The sequence below is a fragment of the Malus domestica genome, chromosome 01 (genome assembly GCF_042453785.1).
Source record: "Malus domestica chromosome 01, GDT2T_hap1".
Lineage (NCBI taxonomy): Eukaryota > Viridiplantae > Streptophyta > Magnoliopsida > Rosales > Rosaceae > Malus > Malus domestica.
This window is the reverse complement of record NC_091661.1, coordinates 31,526,791-31,554,284: the sequence shown is the minus strand read 5'-3', so window position 1 is coordinate 31,554,284 and position 27,494 is coordinate 31,526,791. Positions and strand designations below refer to the sequence as shown.

The 27,494-nt window shown below is 38.5% G+C and overlaps 5 protein-coding genes across 7 annotated transcripts; 4 read left to right on the top strand and 1 right to left on the bottom strand.

The window, feature by feature from the left end:
- Nucleotides 1–1,825: 1,825 nt before the first annotated feature.
- Nucleotides 1,826–26,890, top strand: LOC103444146 (uncharacterized). 2 transcript variants are annotated; one of them, XM_070820939.1, is made up of 9 exons: nt 1,826–1,864; nt 23,441–23,790; nt 24,234–24,378; nt 24,457–24,625; nt 25,126–25,396; nt 25,585–25,850; nt 25,932–26,147; nt 26,265–26,367; nt 26,466–26,890. In XM_070820939.1, exons 2-9 carry the CDS (start codon nt 23,640–23,642, stop codon nt 26,525–26,527), a joined length of 1,383 nt encoding a protein of 460 aa, XP_070677040.1. In that variant the 5' UTR covers nt 1,826–1,864; nt 23,441–23,639; the 3' UTR covers nt 26,528–26,890. The 2 variants fall into 2 exon arrangements, with proteins under 2 accessions (XP_070677040.1, XP_070677036.1); XM_070820935.1 differs by lacking the exon at nt 1,826–1,864 and having other exon boundaries at nt 23,368–23,790.
- On the top strand, nt 3,277–6,319 carry LOC103444231 (uncharacterized). The gene is made up of 5 exons (XM_070820942.1): nt 3,277–3,710; nt 4,106–4,406; nt 5,203–5,361; nt 5,502–5,797; nt 5,907–6,319. Exons 1-5 carry the CDS (start codon nt 3,507–3,509, stop codon nt 6,021–6,023), a joined length of 1,077 nt encoding a protein of 358 aa, XP_070677043.1. The 5' UTR covers nt 3,277–3,506; the 3' UTR covers nt 6,024–6,319.
- LOC103444243 (AAA-ATPase At2g46620-like) lies at nt 9,829–11,960 on the top strand. Its single transcript, XM_008383167.4, has one exon. It carries the CDS (start codon nt 10,337–10,339, stop codon nt 11,774–11,776), a length of 1,440 nt encoding a protein of 479 aa, XP_008381389.2. The 5' UTR covers nt 9,829–10,336; the 3' UTR covers nt 11,777–11,960.
- LOC103445583 (vacuolar protein sorting-associated protein 26A-like) lies at nt 16,071–20,054 on the top strand. Of its 2 annotated transcripts, XM_029104750.2 has the most exons (12): nt 16,071–16,331; nt 16,867–16,916; nt 17,024–17,098; nt 17,303–17,377; nt 17,579–17,651; nt 17,808–17,852; nt 18,115–18,226; nt 18,369–18,435; nt 18,649–18,693; nt 18,849–18,904; nt 19,176–19,351; nt 19,464–20,054. In XM_029104750.2, exons 2-12 carry the CDS (start codon nt 16,914–16,916, stop codon nt 19,640–19,642), a joined length of 906 nt encoding a protein of 301 aa, XP_028960583.1. In that variant the 5' UTR covers nt 16,071–16,331; nt 16,867–16,913; the 3' UTR covers nt 19,643–20,054. The 2 variants fall into 2 exon arrangements, with proteins under 2 accessions (XP_028960583.1, XP_070677046.1); XM_070820945.1 differs by lacking the exon at nt 18,649–18,693 and having other exon boundaries at nt 16,198–16,331.
- On the bottom strand, nt 20,024–21,767 carry LOC103444138 (rhodanese-like domain-containing protein 14, chloroplastic). Its single transcript, XM_008383053.4, has 6 exons — nt 21,282–21,767; nt 21,092–21,138; nt 20,861–20,953; nt 20,599–20,737; nt 20,410–20,512; nt 20,024–20,323 (listed from the first exon to the last, which is right to left on the bottom strand). The coding sequence occupies exons 1-6, from the start codon at nt 21,487–21,489 to the stop codon at nt 20,200–20,202; spliced, it is 714 nt and encodes a 237-aa protein (XP_008381275.1). The 5' UTR covers nt 21,490–21,767; the 3' UTR covers nt 20,024–20,199.
- Nucleotides 26,891–27,494: the final 604 nt, after the last annotated feature.

Sequence of the window (27,494 nt, the reverse complement as noted above, 5' to 3'; positions counted from 1 at the left end):
TGTTGTGATGTGAGAATAAGATAACTGTAAAATAAAGTAACAGATTTTTTAGTAAATTTTTTTGTAAAAGTGCTTTTGGAAAAAAAATCAGTATTATAATGTTTGGTAAACTCTATGTGAAATGATCCAAAAAGGTATAATACTAATGTGCCATTAATTTAATTTTCTTAACAAATAAAGTGAAATACTAAATATACTTTATTTTTAAAAGAAAAATATTTATAAATTTTATCTTAAATATATAATTCAACGTTTAATAAAAAATCATAATCCAACATTCAACATATAATCCAACATTTATGTTTCTTCACTTTTTCAGCTTTTTTTCAAAGCTCATTTTTGTTTCTTCTCGTTTTCAGTTTTTTCATCCAAAACTATGAAAATAAGTTGTTTTTAAGTGTTTACCAAATACCTTTTTGAGCTTAACTTTTTTTTATACCTATTTTTTATAAAAGTACCTTAGTACCAAATCAATACTTAAACATGGCGCACTCGGTTGGGAAAAGACTGAGCTTTTCTTATACTCCCCACAAAATAATAAATAAAAAGAGAAATGAAATGCCAACAAGATTGGCTCGTTTGGTAAGGTTTTTGTCAAGCGCGTTTGGTATTTATGTGAACGGAAAGTGATCCTCTTCGGATCCTTTTCATTGAGATCATCGAATCAAGTGATTTGGATATATAAAATTTCATTCAACAACATACATGTTTTGATCCCTTAATAACTATAATAATTTTGGACCGTTTAATGAAATTTCAAAAATTCGGATCACTTAATTTGGTAACCTTGATGAATGAAATCCACAAAAGATCTCTCTTTATGTGAACGAGGGGCCGTAATCCAAGATAACGGAATATTCATTTTGCGTCTCAGCTCAATTCTTCGCACTCAAATCAAATGTCAGGGTATGAAAAAAAACAAAACAAATAGACTTAAAAGGTAAGGTCAATAACCACAAGCTGCAGACAGTGGACCACAAAACCCGATAGCGGGCGGGTGCGGCTCCTTGGACGGGGGTGGGTTGTCATTTACCAAAAATAGTTTATTCTTTTCAGTCAATTTATCTGCATTGATTAAGTACTTATTTAGATGTTCTTTTTAAATTGTTAAAAGTGTTTTTAGAAAAATTATTTTTAGATTTCAAAAGCACTTGAAGTGTTTTTTACAAGAAGCACAAGTTATATACCTCTTTCATGAAACACTTTACGTACTTTTACAGGATGTACTAGCATTTTTACTAACGATTGTTTTAAAAAATATTTTCATCAAAAACGCTTTCAGTTATTTTAAAAGTATATCCAAATAAATCTTAATAAAAAAACTAAAGTGTTTCTAGTAATTTGTTTCGATCTCAAAAAAAGCAAATTACCAGGCTGTCTTTTTTGAAAAAAAAAAAACCAAAGTATTTGGAAATAATGCGTATATAAAGCAAAAGTTTTCATGGCCATTGAAAAGTTGCTTAGAGATTCAACTAATATTGGTAAACAACTTGTAAACCTACAGGGTAACACCATATAATACTATGATTGTTAATGGTGCAAAGAGCGCTGACAAGGCATATTCTTTCTTTTTCTTTGACTTTTAAGTTCCTAATTTGATTATAAATTTATTTCACTCATCCATCAACAATAAGAATGAGTGATAAAAATACAATTTTTTTAATTGTAAGATCTGGAAATTTGACGTTGTTTTTCAATGGAGATGTAATAAATGACGTGATAGTTGAGTCATTTGATTCCTTACTCTCTATCTCACTTTAATTTAACATTTATATTCAATTTGCCATATCAGCAATCAAATAAAGTTTGACATGTTAAATTTGACATCTTATTTCTTTTCTTTTTTTTTGGTAAAAACCACAAAGTGTCCCTAGACCCGAAGGGTGGGACTAATCTCTGCTCGAGATTCGGCTTGCCTATGGCCACAAAGTGCTCTCAACTGGTTTCGAACCCCTGCTAACTGAAGGTGGCATTTGCCAACTGCACTACATCTTGTGGTTATTTTGACATCTTTTTTAGAAATGCTCTTAGCTGCTAACCTTTATGCTATGGAGACTATCTCAAAAGTGAAACTTTTCATAGACTTTCTGTCACCTCATAATTTAACGTTAATTTTTATGCCGACATTACAAAACATTGTGAAAAAAAAACATGAAGTATGAGACAGTCCATTAAGAGTTCCACATTCAAAAGAATCTCCTTATTATTTCTCTATATCGTATTTTATTTTTTAAAATAATTAAAAGTCCACGAACACCATATCATATCGCTAAAGGAATGTATATGAACATTTTGGGACCACAAATAAGTCCGCAAAACTCACAGAAGACGAAATGTCTTCATAGATGATAGTTTGGATTCTTTGGATCTTTTTTTTTTAGCAACCATTCAAATTTAACCAAATACGTTATGAAATTCCGTTTGTTTCGTCTGCTACTTGAATTCTACTTGGAAATTTCGAAAGCAGGAATCTTCATGTTCATGTTACTTATTTATGTACGTTCTAGCAATGTCACATCTCTCTTTTGTTCTTCATATTTAGAAAAAGAGTAATAAACTAATAAATAATTAGTCTAGCTTTAGCAACTTCATAGCAGTTATCAAAAAGAGTTTGTACTAAACAGACCGGAGGTTCTGTAAGCTCTTGAACATCTATCTCGCTATTTAAACCCCAACTTGGCTAACAAGTCAGTTGCAAAATTGCGCTCTCTATGAATATGCTGCAAATTGCATCTCCAAAGCTCTTGATCAAATTTCTGCACTACGAGACAAGACCATAGAGAGGATGACTAAGGCTTAGAGACCCATGAATGAGAGACACCACCAAAGAATAACCATTTTCACATTATTCACTCCGCTTCTTAATATCTAAAAATACGCACAATAAAACTAGTTACAAATTCTTAACCAAAATAGAAACATAAGGGATGTCTTTATACGTGTAAGCAACATAAGGGAATGTGTGAATCGAACTCGGAACTAAAGGTGCAAGAGTGAACGATCTTAACCAACTAATCTACAAGCCTTTTACAAACTGAAGAGATACTAACCTATAGTTTTATAAACGACTTCTTGTATGTAAAGTACCTCTTGATTTTATTTGACTTAATAAAGAGAGTCCGTAAATGTTAGTTAGATCAGTTAATCAAGTCAGTGCACCCAAATTCACACTCACCTCCTCCTACATAATATAGTTTAAAACATCGTCTTGTCCAAAAAAAAAAACGAAGTCATGGGCCAACCCATAAGACATTTACACGTCCAAAACGCGAGCCCAAATCTCATCGGCCCGTACTTGAAACTCCCACGAAAAGCCAACGGCCACAAACGAAATTCTCAGCTTGTTTACCAAGCAGAGCAAGAAATACCCAAATAAAAAGTAGAAACCTTTCTTCCAATCCACACCCCTGTTTCTTAAATCCAATTCCTAATTTGCTATAATTTGCAAAGGGGCTCTGGAAATTGGGGATTAATTCGACTTTGTGAATTCTGCTGTACAATTTCAAATGGGGGGTTCACGGGAGAGGGAGACCAAGTTCGTCCAGGAACTGGTACTGTACGCGGCAAGCGCGGCGTTGAGTTGCTTGGTTTTGTTCGTGGGGCTCCGGTATCTTGATCCGAACCGGGAAGCGTCTAAGAAGGCCTTGGAGAACAAGAAGGAGATCGCCAAGCGACTCGGCCGACCGCTTATTAGCACCAACACTTACGAGGTAAAGAGACGCCATTTCTGGCTTCTGGGTTGTTCTTAACTTGCTGTTTCGTGGATTTTATTTTATTTTTGGAAATAATCTTTTTTTTTTTTTTTGGATAATAGTGATCTGGTTTTTTGTAATATGTGGATTTTGAGAGATGATGAATTTTGATGTTTTTTTTGGGGGGGTTTAGAGGGTTTTTGGTGCAGTTTCCTTAAATTTTAGGCGTTTTTTGCTGTTTTCCTTCATGCATTATGGTGCAATCGGTTTGATTTTTGTTAATACTTGGTATGTGAGTTAAATTATTTGAATTACTTGGGGGACATCCAATAAAATTGGAATGATACTATTAGATTTCGTGACTTATCCAATAAAATTGGATAGAGTAATGCTGATATAGTATTCGTAATCAGGATGTTATAGCCGGCGATGTTATAAACCCCGACGACATTGAAGTAGAATTTGGATCTATTGGAGGACTAGATGCTATCAAGGAAGCCTTGTGTGAACTAGTGATCCTTCCGCTACAGAGGCCTGATTTGTTTTCCCACGGGAAGCTCCTTGGTCCACAAAAAGGTGTCTTGCTGTATGGACCGCCGGGTACTGGAAAGACAATGCTTGCCAAAGCTATTGCAAAGGAGTCTGGAGCTGTTTTCATCAATGTCAGGATATCAAATCTGATGAGCAAATGGTTTGGTGATGCACAAAAGCTCGGTGAGTGATATCAAATCTGATGTGCAAATATTCAAATAGGATTTTCTACCGTCTCTTCTCAGGTAGATTACGCATGTTTTATATCCAGTATCTTTCTCTCTGATTCTTTTTCTATGGTTCTGGATCTTACAATATCTTGGCAATATCTTTGTTAGCACTGTACGATTGTGAAGTATACGAAGGGAGGGGAGTGTGCTAGATGAATATAGGCCCTTTTTTTATAAGAGAGATAACTTCATGTAAGCTTTGATGTGATAGCTTTCATACTTTTATGCGTCTCACCACTTACTCAACTACCCATGAAACAACTACATCCATGTCTTTAGGAGTTAGGACTTTTATAGGTCTTGTTCCTAATAAGTTGAGTAAGCAAACTAATTCGATACTTATGCCACTGGGAATCAAAATGGCCTGGTGTATAAAAGAAATTATTTTGCGATCTTACTAGTTGATTGAGAAGGGTAGAGGTCGCACTTGGTGCGATGACAAGTGCCTTCGCTCATGAGCGGTAGGTCTCGGGTTCGAGACTTGGGAGCAGCCTCTCCATAAATGGGGGTAAGGCTAGCCGACATTCACCTCTCCCAAACCCTGTGTAAAGCAGGAGCCTTGTGCACTGGGTACGACCTTACTAGTTGATTGAGAAGGGTGAACTCTTATTTTTCTTTCAAGGAAAAGGTCATGCATATTTGTTGCTTTTACCTCAAGAGTTCCAATTATGCTAGGGTCCTACAAGGATTTTGAAGTTTTTGTAGTTTTCATATCTACTTTGCTTAGCATGTTAATTTGTCTTCTGTAGTTGCTGCTGTGTTTAGCTTGGCTTATAAACTCCAGCCTGCTATCATCTTTATTGATGAGGTTGATAGTTTCTTGGGTCAGCGCCGAACTACAGATCACGAGGCATTGACAAACATGAAAACTGAGTTCATGGCTTTATGGGATGGCTTTACTACAGATCGTAAGTTTTTTTTCTCCTCTCTAAATAGGAATCTTCTTCTTCTTTTCCTTAGGAAAAGAAAGCATTTGTGGTCGGTGAAATGCTAGACAATTATTCCTTGGATAAGGCATTTGGTTTGATATTTTATGTTGTTCATGCAGAGAACGCTCGAGTTATGGTTCTCACTGCTACTAATCGTCCGTCAGAACTTGATGAAGCAATACTTCGGCGCCTTCCTCAAGCCTTTGAGATTGGGATGCCCGATAAAAGGGAGAGGGCTCAGATACTAAAGGTGATTTTGAAGGGTGAGAGGATTGAAGACAATATTGATTATGATCGTTTAGCCGTCTTGTCTGAGGGTTACACAGGTTCGGATCTACTTGAGCTTTGCAAAAAAGCAGCATATTTTCCTATCAGAGACCTACTAAATGAAGAAAAGACCGGAAAGAAATCTTCTGTGAGTAAATGTGGCATTTTCATTGTTTATCTTTGCAGTTTCAGCTCTAGTTAATAGGCTTGCAGGTTTTGTTTGTACTGAGAGTGTTGGTCTGTGCTGCTTTCTTCAGGCACCAAGGCCGTTAACCCAGTTAGATTTGGAGAATGTTCTCGCGACTTCCAAACATACAAAGGTTGCTGCAAATGACTATACTGGGTTGTTCTCATCACAATCATTACCAAGGTGATCGAGGAACAGCGAGACTGGTGATTATACAGTTCAAGCTGCAATTACTGAGCTCACGAAAAACGTGGTTTCCAAAATCTTGAATATTCAACCCGATGCACAGGACCCTTGAAATCCCAACCTCCACTCCAGCCACAAGTCTCCACAGGTTATTGGATATGGAGGAGCTGTTTTATAGATTATTGGATATGAAGGAGCTGTTTTGTATCGACGTTCGGGATCAAACCATTGGCTTGTTATAAACCTTTCCGACTCTGTAAACGTTGTTTATAGTGGGTGGTTTTGTTTGACATTTAACATTTGCCTTCCAAATTTTGGTTTGCTCTTGTTCCAACTTCTCTCAAGCTATATGTGCTCAACTGTTCAGCAAGGGTACTTTCAACGTTAAACCAACTCTCGTAGGGAAATGCTAGTTTTAGTCGTGTGCTCGGTGGATCCTGACAATTCATGCTCATGGGATCCATAAACAAAGCAACGATATACTACTTTGTGCACCATCATTCGATGTGTGAGGTCACTTGAGCATCAAGTTACTCGGACTAGTAGGGCACCCTATCCGCTATCAAGATTAACGAGAGGGCAACTATACTTACAGCAATGATATACTAAAGGGGAGGGATTTAACTTACAGATGAAGAGATATACTACTCAACTTGTGTTAGTGGCCCCGTGTGGCGATTAACAATGTATTTCTCACATGGTGAGCAAGTTGCATGAGCTACCAGAATGATTAAGACCATCACCTAGGACATAGCTGGAAGTAGGGCAGTTGGTTTCATATAAGGGCGAATCATTACCTCTTTAAAGTTTGTACGCGTTCCTTAGGGTGCGTTTGGTATGCGGGACGGGACGGGACGGGACGGGACGGGACGGGACGGAACGGGACGAAGCGTTCCGTCCCGCGTTTGGTGCGCTAAAAATGGGTGGAACGAGCTGTTCCACGGGACAGATTTTGAGTGTTTTTGCGTTCCACCTCCCCCCTGGAACGGGTTTGTTCCACGTATGTGGAACACAATGTTTTACCATTTTAAGACAAATATACCCCATGTCTTTTTCAAAAATTACACCTTCGTTCCGTCCCGTCCCGTCCCGTTCCGTCCCGTCCCGTCCCGTCCCGTCTGCGTACCAAACGCACCCTTAGAGTCCCTCTCATGCTTTTACTCTAAATCCAAGGACCACAAATTTTGCGCTAGAAAGCTGCAACAGCTTGATAAGGTGGTATAATAAAGGAAGAAGGCAGTTTTAGTCGTTTTTGACAATTAAAAGCGCTTCTGTTTATATGTGACGGAATAATTTAGAAGTAAATGTGGTTCGTCAAAACGTCTTCTAAAAACACAACGTAATTTTATTAGAAGCACTTTAACGTATTTATAGTGTTGTGTCCGTAATAAATGGTGAAAATTTATTACAAGGAAATTGACTAAAGGATATCTAAGGAAAACCCCCTACGAAACGAGCCACAAATGTCGGCAAAGTGAGACGTTCGAATCAATAATTTGTTAATTTCCTTTGGATTCCAATAATTTTGTGATACTAGTTTAGTACATTAGTGTCCACAAAACAACCATGACAAACATATGACATTAGTTCGTGGTTTTGGCTCTCCTAATTATTGTACGACACAATTTGTTAAAGAACGCAATCTTACGTCAGGTTTGACATAATATATTACTTATATACAGTTTGTCGACGAATATAATCTCACGTCAAATAATTGACAGAATATATGACAGCTTGTATTGAATTGTTTCGCTCAAATTGTACCGATGCATTTTGATAAAAACTCAGCATCTAGTGTGTTGTGCATGTGGTTAAGTTGAGACAATTTCGATATAATTAGTAGTGTAATCTAATAATTAAATAAATAAACCCATTGCATAATTGCATTAGTTATTTCCCTTCCCTCACGTAAGCAACTAAGCAAGCACCATATGTTTGACAACTAATTTATTAATTAACATTACATGTTGAAAATGAATATCCTGTTTGAAGCTAGATAAATGAAGATTAAACAATAATTAACAGGTCGCAGTTGGTGAGCAAAACCACATTCTTTGACTACGTGCTCTCTGTGGGACATAGAAAACATAGCTCACGAGGAACGATGTTCGGCTACTCAAGATTGAGAAAGAATTTTTATTTAAAATTTTTATGTTCGAATTATAGTGTATTGTGTTTATAATTAGAACAGTTCGTATTATAAATTACTCTATAAATATCAGCTCTGCAAAAAATGAAGGTCATCTAGTCAATCTATTGTAGCAAATACATAGACGGTTTGTAATGTTTTTACTAAATTTATTCATCTGTGTTTATATAGTTCTATGGCTAAACGATTTTTTGTAGAGACGATCTTTGTAGAGTGATTTATATGTAAACGGTTTTGATCATAAACACGAAGTTCTGTGAAACAGCAACAAACAACTTTGAGTAGGAACTTCTACTCATTCTTTGAGTAGCCAAATATTATTCACACGCGAGAGGAAGAAGTATTTACATGGAACAACTTCCCTGTCATTACGGAAGCCCGTCCAATAATGACATATAAGTTTTCCTATACATAACAGCACATTATTAAACTGAAACACTACAGTAACGGTGAATACACTTTTCACGCAAGTCGCCCTACGAAAAAGAAAGCCATGAAAGGTCAGTTTTACATCAGCATGCAGCAGCTGGTTCAAGTAAAGTCATACATACACTAATCAAGCTTGCAATAATGTGTGTGTTTTCTTTTCCGATGGTTTCCTTTTTCATGTATATAAAGTCACGACTATAACGAGCAGATTCATCAAAAGGCTCCACAGCATCTCACTGTGTGCCTGCTCGCTCTGACTATTCTATTCCCCCGGTTACTAGTCCTAATCCGCGACCGGAGAGAATACATAGTGTTGCAGTATTTCAAGTTAATTACGTATATTATGTGTTTTAATTATGCCTTGATTATGATTTGCGGTGTTAGTAGCACTAATTGAGCGGATTAGTTCAATATATTTCGTCACTATCTATACCTAATGCACGACCCGTGAGCATAATCTTGTAGATTTGTCAGCATGACAATGCATTGTCATGTGTTTTAAATATGTCTTGAGTCTTGACCATTTCTAAGGTCATTAGCAACACCACCCGAGCCCAATACTTAATTCACGTCATTGTAACATTATTTCAAATCAATTAAAAATGATCACATATTTTAAAATTGTTCTCAGTGTAAGGGTGTAATAGAAAAAATTGTGAAATGGTATGGAAGTGAAAAATAAAAAAAACTAAGACCTCGTCTAGAAATATTTTTAAAATGGCTGAAAGTATTTTGATAGGAATGAATCTTTAGTAAAATAATAAGTGAATTCTGAAAAAAAAAAAAAAACAATTTATTCTTTCAGACAAAAAAAAACTTGTGAAAAACTGCTTTCAATCAATTTTAAAAAGAACAAAAAGATTCCATTAAAATCCAGCGCCGTTTGTCAAAAATCAAGGGCCAATAAATTGGTTGGGTTTGGTCAATTTAATGGAATTGAATAAAATGGGGGCACATGTGAATAGTCTTCTGAAATAATTAAATAAAATATTAGAAAGAATGAGCCCCTTAGTCATTGGGACTAAGTACACTAAGTTCACTTATTCGAATCATTGAAATTTAATTCAACAGTTAAAGTTATTATAATTTTTAAAGAGGCTTCTTGCTTGTAGCCGTTAGATCAAATTTTAATAATTCGAATGGATGAACTTGATGAAAAGAATCCGGAGAGGATCCCTTTCCTAGTCGTTGGTCATCGTTTCACAGCCAAAGAAGAACAATACAATCCAAATTTCTTCCCCTACTCTCTCTTACGTACACGCCCATTGTTGCTCTTTTTATTGACCCAACTCACCCAACATTAATTTGCCGGCTCAAGCCATCTCCATACATTATTCCCCCAACCCAAACCCATTAAATTCCTCCTCCAAACATTATTCTCAATCTCCACCCATCACCTCCACTCCTCTATCTCTCTTTGATTTCATCAAATCATGTTCAACCCAATATCACGAGGAACAAATTTTAGCGACCCCAAATTTAGCCTTGAATTCAGCTGATTTGAGCATCGGAGGCTCTTTAGTTAGTAACATACCATCCACCTTCGTCCACAAAGTCATTGCGTTTTTAGCAACGCAAAATCTAAGCTAGAATCTCCGTCAATTTGTTTAATTACTCTATACGTAACTAACTTAAGCATCGAAAATTCTTCAACAAGTACCGCTAGCACGTCGGGTGCTACAATCCTTACCGTGGTGGGCTAGCTAGCTCGGTTTCGGGTTAATTGTTCGTTTATCATGGGCGGATTCATGGCATTTTTCTATTTCTTGCTCTTTGCTGTTTCTTTGGTTCTGGTTCTCCGGTTCATGTCCAAAACATCTCTGGTTCACAAATTAACAAAATTATGGGAATCCTTGGCGGACCGGTTCAGAGTCTACCAGTTTTACAAAATCCCGCAGTTCAACGAGCACTTCCAAGAGAACCAGCTCTACGGCAAAATCTCCGTCTACCTCGACTCCCTCCCTTCCATCGAGGATTCTGACTTCACCAACCTCTTCACCGGCGCCAAATCCAACGACATCGTCTTCCGGCACGACGCAAACAACTCCGCCGTCCACGACACCTTCCTCAGCGCCAAGCTCTCTTGGACTATTCAGAAATCCCAGTCCGACGGAATCCGGTCCTTCGTTTTGAAAATCAACCGGTCCGACAAGCGCCGCGTGTTCCGCCAGTACTTCCAGCACATTCTTACCGTCGCCGATGAAATCGAGCAGCGGAACAGAGATATCAAGCTCTACATGAACCTCTCCCGTGAAAACGAACGGTGGCGATCGGTACCGTTCACGCACCCCGCCACCTTCGACACCGTCGTGATGGACGCCGAGCTGAAGAATAAAGTCCGGTCCGATCTTGAGAATTTCTCGAAATCGAAGCAGTATTATCACCGACTAGGCCGAGTTTGGAAGCGGAGCTTTTTGCTCTACGGCCCCTCCGGCACCGGAAAAACCAGCTTCGTCGCCGCCATGGCGAGGTTCTTGAGCTACGACGTGTACGACGTCGACATGTCCAAGGTCACCGACGACTCCGATTTGAAAATGCTTCTCCTCCAAACGACGCCGAAGTCGCTGATCGTGGTGGAGGATCTGGACCGTTTCTTGACGGAGAAATCCACGGCTGTGAGCTTGTCCGGGCTGTTGAATTTTATGGACGGGATAGTGTCATCGTGCGGTGAGGAGCGCGTCTTGGTTTTCACGATGAACGGTAAGGATCAGGTGGACCAGTTGGTTTTGAGGCCGGGTCGGGTTGATGTCCACATCCATTTTCCACTCTGCGATTTTTTCGCTTTCAAGAGCTTGGCCAGCACTTACCTCGGGCTCAAGGAACACAAGCTGTTCCCGCAGGTGGAGGAGATTTTCCACAGCGGAGCGAGTCTTAGCCCGGCGGAGATAGGCGAGATTATGATTTCGAATCGGAGCTCGCCGAGTCGGGCTTTGAAGTCGGTTATCTCGGCGTTGCAGACGAATGTGGATAGTATGAAGGGAGCGAACAAAGTGGGGCAAACGTTGTCCAATAGTTCGTCGGGTCGGTCCGTCGACGAGTCGGGCGAACCCAGCGCCGTTTTTTGCCGGGAAAGTGTTCACACGGTGAGGGAGTTCAGGAAATTGTACGGTCTTTTGAGAATGGGGAGTCGGAGGAAGGAAGAGCCGCCGCTGGATTCGAGTTCGGTGAATTTGTAATTTCATGGCATGAAAGGGTGAATTTGTAATTTCATAGTGTTTATATATTTTTTGAAATTCAATTATTTAGTCCCATTGTAAAATGAACGAAGAACTCTCAAAATTCATCGTGTTTGAATCACAGAATTTTGTGTTTATTGCCGTTTATATTATAAATCACATTATAAAGGTTATTCCTGTAAAATGAATTAAAACTAAGTCTCTTTATAGTCAATCTATTCTATCCAATAAATTGACGATTCATAATGCTTTTACTAATTTTATTGATCTATTTTTATACAATTTAATGACTAAACGACTTTAATTTTTATTGATTTTTGCATAAACGATCTTTGTAAAGGGATTTATACTATGAGCGCTTTCATTATAAATACGAATTTTTATGAATTGACAACAAACAATTTTGAGTAAGAACCTCAACTCATTCTTTAAGTAGTCAAATATTATTCTTGTAAAATAACATTAGGACGATGAATTCAATTTTTTTTTTAACTATAATATTGTTTTCTTAATTCAAAGCTTAAATTTAATAACTTTTTGGACAATGAGGAAATCTACGTGAAAATTTCGATTTGACTTGGTTAAGCTCGTGTTGTTGACCCGTTTTATGGACAATGACCCTTAATTTTAATGCGCCTTACTATTTTGACAAATCGGATTTATGTCTTTTGTTAAGTGAGGTTTTCCTTAAGGGTGAATGCTAAAGTTTGGTAGTTGTATATTCAGAGTTTTTGTTACGGAACTAATCATGCGACGAAAGAGATAAACATAAATTGTATGTAACTGATAATAAGACGAGTTTTTTATTTGTAATCGGCTATCTTCCAAGCAATTTGAAAGTTTCCACAAACTGTAAGATTTTTTTAATCAAATGAAAACTTATCCGAAAGTTAAAACAGACCACGAAGCCTTTGATTTCTTTTCCGTTACATTTATATGTTATTATATTGAAGTAATCGACAAGACATGAAGCTTCAGGCCTCTGCTCATCAATCTTTTTTCTTCTAAGCAAATTTAGAGTTCTCAATATATTGGGAAAGCAAATATTTCATGGAGGCTTTCTAAGACGAGAGAGATGGGAAGTGTGTAACATTCCACATATTTCAGGAGAATTGATCATGTAAGTCTTACATGTATATTCTCATATCTACTTAGCACGAGGCCTTTTGGGAGCTCACTGGCTTCGGGTTCCATTGGAACTACGAAGTTAAGCGAGTTCGCACGAGAGCAATCTCATGATGGATGACCCACCAGGAAGTTCTCGTGTGAGTTCCCATAAACAAAACCGTGAGAGCATGGTCGGGACCCAAAGTGGACAATATCGTGCTACGACAGAGTCGAGCCCAGGATGTGGTGGGGGCCTGGGCCAAGATGTGACAATTTGGTATCAGAGCCAATCCCTAGTCGGAAATGTGCCGACTAGGACATCGGGCCCTAAGAGGGGTGGATTGTAACATCCCACATCGCCTAGGGGAATGGATCATGTAAGCCTTATATGTATATTCCTATCTATACCTAGGATGAGGCATTTTGAGAGCTCACTAACTTCAAGTTTCATCGAAACTCCGAAGTTAAGCGAGTTCGCGTGAGAGCAATCCCATGATGGGTGACACACAGGGAAGTTCTCGTGTGAATTCCAAAAAACAAAACCATGAGGGCGTGGTCGGGGCCCAAAACGGACAATATCGTGCTACGTCAGAGTCGAGCTCGGGATGTGGTGGGGGCCTATGCTGGGATGTGACAAGTAGGGCTGGGTTCGGTTCAAATCGGTTCGGTTTCGATTTCGGTTCATTGAAATCTAAAATTTTAACATCTCCAACACAATCATAACATAAGCTTTCCAACTAGGGTGAAAGAAAAGAAGGGGAAAAAATAATATGTTAGGGTTTAGAGTTTCTAATGGCTTTTTTAAAAATATTTTTTGCTTAAAGTTTGGCAACACATTGAGCTTTAGCACATGTAGGCTTACAAGTGACAGCAAGTCCCTAATTTTACTATTTTATGAATTTTAAAAGTGTGAATTTACAGAAATGCCCTAAAGATGAAGGTTTTTGGCTTTCGTTGACCAACATATAGTGAGACATATGAAATATTCCGTTAGCGTATTCCTGAAATACTCGACAATATGGGCGCGTAAGCGCAAGCAGAAGCGGTTTTGGAGTAATGATATAACCAATTATTATTTTATATATTTTCATAAGTTCTATTATATTATTTTAAGATTATCTTTGGTAATAAAGGAGAGAATGGGGAAGAAGAAACGGGGGGACAAGGAAAAAAAAAGAAGGAGTATTGGCTGCCCAAATCAAAGAAGAGAGGGACGGACTAGTAGGAGAGGAAGGGAAGAGAAAAAGGGAGAGACCAATCAGAAGAAGAAGAAAGGAGGGGAAGGGAGAGAGAAGTGGGGCATGGGATCATAGATCCCCTACGTAGGATCGTGAGAGGGTTCTCGTCGCCTTTCCATCAATTTCCAGCGAATTGAGACCTCCCACAACTCCTAAACATCACCATAGTATCCCAGCATCCAATTATAGCTTTAATCAACGAAGTTTCATCTTGATTTCCACAAAGAACAACCCTCGGGGCCAAAGACCCTTAGTTAGAAATCCACCATTTTTTGAAATGTTTACCCTCGATCCACACTATCAAACAACTCCTCTTGGACATGGGAACAAGTCCCAAGCATTTGTTGGAGCGTCGGAGTTGATTTGAGGATGAATTGACGAACACCCATTATAGGGTTTTTTGACGGGTTTTAGCGAAATTGGAGCATTTCCGGTCAAATTCGGCTTGGCCATAGGTATGAAAGTTACTATACTCATTGAGATCTTCATTCCTGTAAATTTTGGTAATTTAAAAAAAATAGTTGAATTTTCCAGCAAATCGGGGCGGCCAACTGCCACCCACGGCGGCGCGTGGCCAGGGGATCGTCGATGTTATCCTTAGGCTAAATTTGATGTCTTGAGTTCAGTTTTGGCAATTATATATCGTAGGTTGATCATTTGGACCTAAACTCATTAGGATACGTTACTTGGTAAAGATATGAATCGACGATCCGACTGTTGGATTGTCACCAAACTTTAATATGTTGTAGGACATAATATTTGAGGACCATATAAACTTACGAATAAGAAATCCGACGTACGGATTTCCCGAATTGGATTTGTAAGTTTATAAATTAAAATGTTGACTGCCATTTGGTTTTGGCAATTGGTGGAGATCCGACCGTTGGATCATAATGAAACCTTAGGATGTTGTTCTAGAAGTATAATGTGGATCTTTGGAAGCAACAGATTGGAAATCCGTGATGCAGATCTTTCGAATTGAATTACGTAGGGATGCATTTTATGTAAATTATGTATTTTATCGTATATGTCACTATAGGTGACTCCGACTTATGTGTTAGCGTTGATTGATGAGATATAGGTTATTAATCACATGATTATTGATATTGCTGATGAGATGTTGTGATGTGGTATATTTATGGATTTACTGTTGATATACTTTTGATTTCACATTGAAACGTGGTATGATTTTTCTGGAAACTATACAGGTATTGCAGCGATGGGTTATAATGTTTTATATGGTTTCTATTAAAATTTTATTTATAAGGCCACTCACCCTTGTTTTGTTTTCACCTTCCAGGTTTTATTAGCTGAGTTTTCTTATCGCCGAAGATTCGTGGCGATTCTTAGTATTGGAGATTCTTTCGAGGGTATGATTTTTAATTCACTATACTGTACTGACTTATGCTCTAACGTCACGTGTGAAATGGGTTCATTCCCGCTCACCAACGCACTCTGGTATTTATGCACTCTTAGGTTTAAATTTATTCATATTTTTCCACATCATCACACTTTATGGCATCGTCACTTTCTAGGTGTCGACCAGCGCAACTCGATTCGGAGTCCTAGTGGATATTCTGGGTTGGGGTGTGTCATTACAAATTGGGTTTAGAAAATAATATCCAAAACAGATAATTAAATTTAAAAAAAAAATATTAATTTAATTAATTCGATTCGGTTCGGTTTCTAGACCATTGAAATTGAAATCGAACCAAAATAATTCGGTTTGGTTTCTTTTTCAATTCGGTTCGATTTTTTCGTTCGGTTCGGTTTACAATTTTTTGAACCCATCCGTAATGGGAAGGGTAAGGAACAACACGATTGTGTGGGTGAGAAATTTACTTTGAGTTGCGCAATTTATGTAAACAGTTTAAAATTATTTGATCCAGAAGGTTCGAAGAAAACTCCATACGTGGATCTGTAAGTAAGTACATCCCATTAGTTTGGTTCAGCTTCATAAAGAAAATCAAAATATTTCAAGCCTTGCCTCCAAACAAAAAAGTTTAAAAAAAAAAAAGAAAAAAAAAAGGAAAATCGAAGTTTCGGTCACGTGGTCGCACGTGAGAACGAGGACGGCTTGAAGAAGGAAACAATACACTTTTGAGTCTTGTTCCCAACTGTCGATCAAGGAGTAGTTTCGCTCTTCTTCTCCGTCAGCCCTAAATTCCCAATTCGCAGCGCTCGCCGATCTCTCACTACGTCGTCATAAGGTACGTGAAATTCATAAATCTCCGACTCCGTATTCAAAATCTTTCCTGTAAATTTGCAACTTTTCTCTGATTGAAGCTGATCATCGATTGAATTTGCTCAATTGTTCCCCATTTTATGCCTATTTAGAGCCGATTAGGTATCCATGCAGTTGAATTGGGAAATCATTTTTATCTGTGAGAATTAGGGCACAAATTTTGAGCTTGGAAATGGGGGATGGTTGTGCATTTTAGCCGTTTTTTGGTTACGATTCGTGCATTGGGTTTCTAGCATTTTAAATTGTGGGATTAAGTAGGTAAATTGTGGTTAACGAGCTTAGAACAATGTTTTTTGGGCATAAACAGATAAATTTTGCACGTTTGTAAGTGCAAGCTATGTGTATCTTAAGTGACTACTATTAGTTTTAAAACTTATTCTAGGTGAATTTTTAGGGTATTGAGGTAAACTTTCGGTATTTGGTAAATTATACACGATTAGCGAGAGGGAATGCTTTATAATGTGTATTGAGACATGAATTTTCCACATTGAATTTTTCAGGTCTCTTGAGTGAGCTATTAAGAACTGGGCATTTTATTCCGATCAACATGGTAAGGTTTCACGAACAGCTACGGTTGCTGGGGTCATTGTTCAATCTCGTTATAATCGTGAGGAATTCTTCGTGGTATTAATTTGGTACACTTCCGATTTGTCGCAGAATTACTTAATTGGAGCATTCAAACCATCCTGCAACATTTCAATCACATTTTCTGATGCCAAAACTCGGAAGCAGGTAATCCATGTTTAATGAATAAGTTGAGATATTTTTCCCTTCAGGATCGTTAAAGAACATATTATAGATGATAGCTCGTGCTCCTTGTTACTTCCAACAGATCATTTATCCATGGCTTTATTAAATGCAAATTTCAAATCAAAACTATACGAGATTGGAAAATCAGCTTAACTTTTTTCCCTCATCTCTGGTCTGTTTCTGTAGGTCCCCTTAAAGAAGGAAAGTGGCCAAGCAGTATTGGTCCCACTTTTTCAAAGTCAAGAAAACATTTCTGGGAAGGTATATTGTTTGATTGCATCGTTTTGAATGATAAGCATTATAGTACACAAAGGTTAAATCTTTAGGAAATTGATTTCGAGTAGTTTAGACTATAAAGATCACCTCTTAGAGATATTTCCTTTCTTTGTTGTCAATTTCGAGTAGTTTAGACTATAAAGATCACCTCTTAGAGATATTTCCTTTCTTTGTTGTCAATTTCAGATTAATATAGAACCAATTCAAGGGAAGAAGGTCGAACACAATGGAGTTAAAGTTGAGCTCCTCGGTCAAATCGGTATTGTTTTGTTATTTTAATTTTGTTGCTACTTGCTAGTTTCCTGTGTTATATTTGTATGATGTGGACTGATGGAGATTTAATGTGAAAATATAGCATTTCTTAGGATTTTTATTTCTTACCCGAGCACTCTTATAGACTTTATTTATGTTGCAGAGATGTACTTTGACAGAGGCAACTTTTATGACTTTACTTCCCTTGGTGAGTATGCTCTCACTTCATTTCATTAGCTTTGTACAGTTTCTACTCAGTTTTCAAACTACTGATTTTGATTCCTTGTTTATAACTGCCAACCCTTTACATTAGAAATAAAGAAAGATAGGGATTAATCATTATGATGTTCCAAATTTTCATATTTTATCCATCATCATCATAGTCTGTCTATTTATCATTTTACTGAAGAAAGAAAAAAAGGTAATGTGTTCCTTTTAATTGTCTTTAAACTTGTTGCTCTTGTTAACAGTTCGTGAACTTGATGTTCCTGGAGATATATATGAAAGGAAAACATATCCTTTTGAGTTTTCTACAGTTGAGATGCCATATGAGACTTACAACGGGGTGAATGTGAGACTTAGGTAAGTCTTAAATGTTCATTGTTACTTGTATTTTCATTATTTTTTTGTTAATTGAAGTAAATATCTATTGGCAGCTTTTAGATTTTGCGTGAACATCATGTTCATAATTCATGCTGACATACTGTAAATTTGCTCTTCCTAGGTATGTTCTGAAAGTCACAATTAGTCGTGGTTATGGTAGTAGCATAGTGGAATACCAGGATTTTGTGGTAATCTCTCTCTTTTCTCTCGTTTTCTTGGAAATCAGGATTTTTTAGCAATATTGTTCATTGTGCTCCTCGCCTTCTATTGTCTATGCTTTCAAAACCTGCTCACAAATTACTACTCACAGGGTTTCACATATAAGTGATCATCAGTACCATTCACAATCATTAGTCATGTAGCATTCTCACAGTTTATATTGATGTCGTTCTGTGCTTCAGGTTCGCAACTTTTCCCCACCTCCATCTATTAACAATAGCATCAAGGTGAGTACCAAATCTGTACTGCAACAAAAAAAAGTTTCTGTTCATCCATTAGCTTAATTCCATCTTATGTTGCATCTCTCTAGTGTGATGCAACAACCAGCCCATTGTTAGTCCTCCCTCAATGGATCTTTCTTATAGTTTTGTTCCCTTTGCAGATGGAAGTGGGAATCGAGGATTGTCTGCACATTGAGTTTGAGTACAACAAGAGCAAGTAAGTTGAAATATATTTCATGACCAGGGTTGTGTGTGTATTGTTAGTGGTTTACATGCATGAGATGAAATCTGGAAACAAATGGCTTTTTTTCAAATGCTAAGTTTCATTGCTTCATAACCATAGCCTGAGCTCACTGGTATAGAGCGGGTTTGTACAAAGAGAACTTTGTGCCTAGGATGTAATAAATCAGAACTATGTTATGTTGAGAAAGTTAAAACAAAAGAGAACAATTTGGCGTTAATTATTTGTGTTGATACTTGATATACAGGTACCATCTGAAAGATGTTATTATCGGCAAGATATATTTCCTTCTTGTAAGAATCAAAATAAAGAATATGGATCTGGAGATCAGGCGTCGAGAGTCAACAGGGTCGGGGCCCAATACTCATGTTGAGACCGAGACACTTGCTAAGTTTGAGTTGATGGATGGTGCTCCAGTAAGAGGTATGTTCTTTAACTCTTCCGCTTTCTTATATATGATTAACGTCTAAGCTTGCTGCAATTCTTCAACTGTCCATAGATGAATGGTTTACATTCATATGCTTGCCTTTTTCAGGTGAATCAATTCCCATTAGATTGTTTCTTAGCCCTTATGAACTCACACCAACACATCGCAACATCAATAACAAATTCAGCGTGAAGTATTATTTGAATCTTGTTCTGGTTGATGAAGAGGACCGACGGTATTTCAAGCAGCAAGAAATCACTATATACAGGCTTGAAGAGACGTCATGATCACTCATCTCGCACGCCATCTCAATTTGATCCATTTAATGTGGAATAGAAGATAAAATTTCTCGTGGCACCTTGTAAAGCTTAAAAAATTTCGACCTTATTGTGCTTCAATGACTTGCTATTCTAGCTGAGTTGCAACTTTGATACGGGGTTGTCGCATGTACACGGGCGCGGTGGAAAGGACAAGATCTCCGGTTGCTGTGATGATACATCATGTAACAATCATCCTGTATCTCAACTTTGTGAAGTTTCTCCAATTTACTTTGTGAATTACCATTGGAGAAAGTAAGTTTGAACTTTATGCCTGCTTTCTGTTGTTATATCGTTGACGGAATTCTGCAGTTCAATTGATCGAAAAAGAGAAATGATGAAGACATTACGGGCGGAAATTATCCGGTCGTTGTTATGTTTAGCATCATTACAAGAACATTCCATTTGAATCCGAATTCATAAGTTGTTAGTTATGCTAAGAAATCAATGGCAAGCACGTACACACTCAATTTATGAACAAAACACGCTCCCTTGAAGGAACTTTCTTTCATACCGCCACCGGTGTTTCACTCTTCTTCTTCTTCTGCAACCGATGGCAGCCCCTCTTTGAACCACGCGTAAAGTCCGCCTTCTAGGTGGAAGACATTCGTATAACCGTTGAGGACGAGCAAGTAGGCTGCTATCAGTGATCTGCAAGGAGACTGGCGTGAGTGATCAACGTGATCAACTCTGCAACGAATTGAAATCTCAAGGAAGAAGAAACTAAACTGAATCACCTTGACTGTTGACCTTCTGGGAGATTTTGGGTCGGTCTCATCGTACCGCCGGCGGCGCAAGCCACTATTATCTTTGCCTTCTTATCTAGCTGCGATCCCACACCTGTTACCATATACCACAACATTATTATTATTTGGTGTTTCTGCATCTGTAAAAGTTGTCTATAGACAAAGCTAGCTTATACATACTTGATATGAAGTCAGGGTTCTCTTCTGTGCCGGCAAAGATGCCGAAAAACGCGAAAGCAGCACGGCGGGCAATGTCCCACGCTGTCCACTCCTTTATAAGCCTGTATATTTGCACGTTAATCGCGCCCGGCGGATGAGCCTGCATTCACCGCAAACATTCATATTCCGGTACTTAGTTAGCCTGCTCAAACTTCCTGCAGAGATTGGCATGACGCCGGTAAGGGTGACAAATGCAATCACGACGAAGAAAACTTAACCGAACCTCTTTGAATTCCGCTTCAGGCCGCACGTCAAGAATCACGAAGTTGTTTTCTTTTTGAAGCCTCAGAGCTTCTTTCACATCCACACTCCTCACCTGCACATTTTTTTCAAATTTTCGGCATCGGTGATGGTTCAATGCGAACATTCTAACATGGTATCAGAGCGGATTATTCACGTGTTGCGTTCTTTGATTGAACTCTTATCCGTTTCAGAGGAGAACAAGTGTACGTACCTTTTTCTGTAGGAGAAGTTCCCTCTTAGTCTTCCAGTCCTCTTCAGCTAACCTCTCCAAAACAAGGGAATCAAGAAACCAAGTGAGGCTGGATTAATTTGACTTCAATTATAATCGTTTTTTTTTCTTTTCGACAAAGCGATATTCTAAACTAGTCTGTTATACGTAAATACAGGTTTTAAAGTTGTACCTGGCGTTTTAGCTTGTTTTGTTGCTGCACTACGGATTCTGAGGCCCTGCGACGAAAACCGTTGCCTTGTGGATGATGATGATGATCTGACTGATCCGACGGCTGTAAGCCAGCAGGAATTCTGGTTATGCTGGCAATGATTTGAAGCGAATGATCCCAACGGGGAAGAATAAGATGGGTTCAGTGTGATCGAAGTCAGAGAAGCCATTAATTCCAAATATATTTATGGCCTCCAAAACCCCAAGAAATCAGCAGCTATATGATCTAAATAATCTGGATCAATAATTCAATAATTCAAAACAAATGGAAATGGTGTGTTTTGGGATGTTTTGAGTGCTTATTTGTTGAGTGACGTAGGGCATGGATAATGATATATTGGGATTTTATCTCCTTCTCTTCCCAGAATCTGAGTTTGTGGTGGATATTTGATATTTATGAGGGTTTGTTGCTGTTTCAATTTCTTTCATCCTCACCTCCTCCCCTTTTGTCATGATGTAGGACCGTGCCTAATGATATAACCCACACCCAAAAAATCAATGAAATTTTAACGAAAAATCATATTTTTATATTAAAAAGTTAATCCTGGTACTTTACTTTTTATTTTGTCCTTATCGTTAAAACTTAAAATTTTCAAACTATTTTCATTAATTTTCGTAAAAATCAATGCTCCTAAATCACCACCCGGTGGCTTAGCACCAGATGATCTCCTTCGAACCTGCCTCCTATCGACCTTTATTCTTGTTCTTTGTCATATCAATACCATTTTTTAAAATTTTAAAATTATTAAGTGGACGGAAAAGGCTCGAAATTATTACAGAGGAGGAGTTTCAAATATGAGACGCATGGATAGAAATTCAATACTTTATTGGCTAGAATATTGGACCACATGTAAATATCCATACTGCTCGTACATGGCATGTGCTAGAATTCCTCTGTCCCATATCAGCCAGAGAGATTGAGAACAAGCCTTTTATATAGAATTACCTCATTCTAACTAAAACCAAGGCCTGTTGTGATAAAATCTCACACCTGACGGATTGAGCAGGTGCCCAAGTGGGAACAATATCGGTGTTGTTGGAGTGGGCCCATGACCCGTTTACTTGAAATTTAAGATGGTATCAAAGCCAGGGGATAGGTTCGTACTGTCACGTGAACGGATGAGTCCCCTTTGACTCCGTGTGAATGGGTCAGCCCCGACATGGCTCCACGTAGGCCAAAAGATGCCACGTGCCACTAGGCTGGCGCAAATGGATGAGCCCCAGCTTGGCTCCACGTGGCTGGTCGATGTGTAGAACTTCACGTGTGACCCATAAAAATGGAGTCTCACTTGTTGGGGAGTCTTGGAATTCCTCTGTCCCACATCGACCAAAGGGCTTGAGAACAAACCCTTTATATAAAGTACAGCCGAAAACTGATTGAAAGGGATGCATTATTGATTTGCATGTGAGTACGTGATGCAGAGTAATCGAAGATGCTATTAAGTTGGAGGAATCCCATTTCTTATTAATTTTACATGAGATGTTATACAAGTTTAGTGATAACACCTCAATTTATTTATTTTCATCCTTGAAATTATTTAGACTGGAGGGTGGGGAGTGAGTTAATTAAGCCTCACAATAGGTTAACAATAATATGGTTTATGAATTAGTAATAAGAAATGATATTATTTAGACTAAGGGGGTGGGGAGTGAGTCGATTAAGCTTCACAATAGGCTAGCAATAATGTGGTTCAAATTCTTTTTTGGTGAGAATCGAATCTAAGACCTCGCCAGATCCTCTTTGTGAATATCTCGGGAATCCTCCAATCACATCTGTTCATCGTACATCGTGCAGTCAGTTTTCGTCAAGTACGGTTTATATTTAATTTTAAATAAAAAAATTTACAATAATTTCTGATCACACGATACATGATGAACGGATGTGATTTAAAGTTCCGGAATCCTCATACAAAGGGATCCCGCGAGGATCCTTCCTCAAAACAAACCACCGACACCAACAAACTCTACATCATGAATCTGATATCACCACGTGTCACTTCACTCCAAGTGGAACATCTTAAAATTACAATACCGCGTGCAGTGCGTTTCTCCTGCTGCTTCATCCTCAGGATTGTCCTGCACTCGCACTCTTCTCCCCATCTGTTTCCAAAGCCATAACAGTTCAGTAAACGTACAGCCGTGCGATGCATAGTTACAGATTATAGAAACAGAAGACGGATGCAGAGGATCAGAGCTCCACCGTCTTCTTCCTTTGGCTATATTAACACAATCCATATCTCTCCTCACGTACCTTAAAATCTCATTCCTTTCCTCTCTCTCTCTGCTCTCCCTTTCTCTCTCTAGAGTGCAGTGAGTAACAATGGAGGTTTTCTACTACATGGTGTTCGGGATACTAGCGGCGGTGGTGGCCGCGGCGGAGCTCAGCAAGAGCAACAAAGACCGAATCAACACCCCGTCAACTTTCAACGTCTTCAAGAACAATTACCTTTTCGTTTACTCTCTCATGATGGGTAAGCCCACTAGATCTCACCCAAATTATCATTTCTCTCAATGCGTATATGTTCGTTTTCAAATGTATGTGCCTTGGTTTGGTGAATTTTGATCCGATCTGATGCGATTAGTGAGTTGTATGGAGTTTCTAAGTGGAAATTTAAGCACCCATTTGCGAGATCTGCGTGTTCAATCTGTTTTCTGATAGTTTTGATTGACTTGTTCATGGTTTTTATAAGAATTTTGGGATTTGTTCATCGTTTTTCTGATTGAAAAATGGTGCTGGCATTGCTTTAATTTTAGCTATTTCCATTTGATTTCTCCTGAATTGATGAATAGGAAGTTGGATCTGAGCTGCACTTGGTTGTAATTTGAGTGGATTTAGTTAATTATATAGGAACTTATCTAATTGAAGGAAGAATTGGTTTAAATTACTGACAAATTAATGGTTATATGGCAATAGCTGGGGACTGGTTGCAGGGTCCTTATGTCTACTACCTGTACACTACTTATGGATACGGAAAAGGCGACATCGGACAGCTTTTCATTGCTGGTTTTGGCTCCTCCATGTTGTTTGGAACAATTGTTGGATCTCTGGCAGACAAACAGTGAGTTTTCGCTCTAATATCTGTTAAATGGTTCCATGATTGTTCGATGATTTTTAGCTGATGTTGTCGTGAATTCAGGGGCCGAAAGAGGGCGTGCATCACTTATTGTATAACTTACATACTGAGCTGCATCACCAAGCATTCTCCTCAGTACAAGGTTTTGATGTTGGGGCGTATTTTGGGAGGCATTGCCACATCACTTCTATTTTCAGCATTTGAATCATGGCTTGTTGCAGAACACAACAAGGTAATGCGTCATTGCTCTGCCCGTCATCGTTTTTTTAAAAAGAAAACTAATGAAAAGGGCTTGAAAACTTTGAGTTTTAACGATAACTACAAAATAAAGGGTAAAGTGAATAGTACATGATTGACTTTTTAGTGTAAAAATATGGTTTTTCGTTAAAGTGAACAATACCGAGAACTTTTCGTTAAAGTTCCATTTTTTAAATCCTTTGCTCACAGATCCACCCTAGATGTGTCGTTTTAGTGGATGATCACTTCACCAAAAGGGTACTATTATCATGCTCATTAGCTTATATCAGAAGAAAAAAAATGCTTGCTTGAGGCGCAAAATTGTTGCCTTTGTATTTTGTTTGGAGTTCATTATTTGTTACACATAGGCATTGAGTTTGACTAGGCGCTGTTTCCCTTGGTTGGGGGCGTGAACTGTGAAAATTTGATTGATTTCGAACTTTTAACCCCTTGTATAAATAAATCTTAGATGTGATCTTCCTCTTGACCGTGCAGAGAGGTTTTGAACAACAATGGCTGTCAATTACATTCTCAAAGGCAATATTTCTTGGCAATGGTGTTGTTGCTATCTTGGCTGGGTTGCTTGGAAATACGCTGGTCGATGCACTGGCTCTTGGGCCTGTGGCGCCCTTCGATGCTGCTTCGTGCTTTCTCACAATTGGAATGTTCGTAATTTTATTCACATGGACAGAGAATTATGGAGATCCTTCAGAGAGCAAGGACTTGTTTACCCAGTTCCGGGGTGCTGCTGTTGCCATTGCTTCTGGTATACTATAAACTTAAGCTGATATTTTTGGACGATAAATTGTGTATGTTTAATGGTCAGCTGTGGTGTGTGCGCCTGCATAACTCCAGCCATTCTTGTCATTCCGTTTACAACCTCATGGTCTTTTCACCTGTGTTCTACAAGTTATATTCTCTCTCATTTATTATTATCTTTTTTACGTGGTTCAGATGAGAAAATCGCGTTACTGGGTGCCATACAGTCTCTGTTTGAAGGTTCGATGTATACCTTTGTGTTCCTATGGACTCCTGCTCTGAGCCCCAATGACGAGGACATTCCGCATGGTTTTATTTTTGCCACCTTCATGTTGTCTTCAATGTTTGGAAGCTCCCTTGCATCCCGGTTGATGGCTCGCCAAACACCTAGAGTAGAGAGCTATATGCAGATTGTCTTTGCCGTCTCAGCTGCCTCTCTCCTGCTTCCCATTGTGACCGGTGTATGTTGGGATTCCGGTGTATTGTTTTCTTATTTATTCTATGTTGTCGTGCCGTCCCCTAACTTTGCTAATTTCCAACAGTTCTTGGTAGCACCTTCCAATGTGAAAGGAGGGAGCATCTCTTTTGCCGGTTGCATCCAGCTTCTCGGATTCTGTGCCTTTGAGGCTTGCGTAGGACTGTTCTGGCCATCCATCATGAAGATGAGATCGCAGTACATCCCCGAGGAGGCCAGGAGCACGATCATGAACTTCTTCCGCATTCCTCTCAACATTTTTGTCTGCGTTGTGCTGTATAATGTACGTTACAGTTCTTGGTCGTTTATTGGAGTATATCTTAGGAGCATGTTGTCATGTAAGTGTGCTCTCAGTCCACCTCTTGTGTAACCAACCAGTTGGTTTCGTTTGTCTTTGCAGGTTGATGCATTTCCAATGACTGTTATGTTTGGTATGTGCTCGCTCTTCCTCTTCATAGCATGTCTCTTGCAGAGGCGCCTCATGGCGATTTCAGACAAGCCCAGTAAGTCATTTTTTTCGCTCCATCCATAGCCTAATCCTAGACGAACCTCCTTTATATTTTTCGTTCTTATGGTCGGAACTATTTGATTCTGTCAACAGAGAGTGAAGATCGGGCATCGATGAAGGAGAGGGACAGCGAGGCAGAGCCGTTAAACATATAATCGATGCTGAGCTGACAGACACGGGACTTTTGAGAGGTTGAAGAGAACGACCTCATCCGTTCAAATCCGTTCAACATACTAGTAAAGTTGCTGTTAACTAAGGGTATATTCAATTTCGAAACGTTAAGGATGCAGAATGTGTGAGGAAAACAGTGGTCTGTCCGGCAAAGATGGGTAACGAAGAAGATCCGGTTGAAAGTTTACTGCGAAATTTCGGGGAAAGGAAAATCATCTCTTCTTTTAATGCCATTGTTGTTATTCTTTTAAAGCATCCAAATAACCGCTCTCATATTTTTCTTCATTAACATTGAAGTGTAAGTGTACCTACGAATACGATTAGCTAAATGCAATATTGTTTTATCACCTTTGCGTTTTAGCTACCAGGAGGATCCTCTTTGAAAGGATACGAGAATCTTTCAATTACATCTGTTCATCGTACATTGTGCGGTCGGAAATCATTGTAAATTTTTTTATTTAAAATTGAATATAAACAATATCTAACAAAAACTAACCGTACGATGAATAGACGTGATTGGAGGATCTCTGGGATTCTCACAAAAAGGATCCAGCGAGGATCCTCCTGGTAGGTAAAATGCAATCCTCTTTGTGAGGATATGAGAATTTTTCAATCACATCCGTTCATCGTAGATCGTATGGTAAAAATTCATTGTAATTTTTTTATTTAAAATTGAATATAAACAGAACCTAACAAAAACAAACCGCACGATGAACATATGTGATTAAAGGATCTCCGGAATCCTCACAAAGAGGATCCGGCGATAATCCTTTCTATTAGCTAAATATCATTTTCTGCACACCATAAAATTCATTCAGGATAAATCCATAGACAAGCTCTTTAAGGAATCAGACGCGGAGCCGTCGGATTATTTTTAATGAAATCCTGCGGTTGGAATTAAACCTTCCTCATCATCTATCTGAACACCAAACAACGCACGCAGAAGCACTC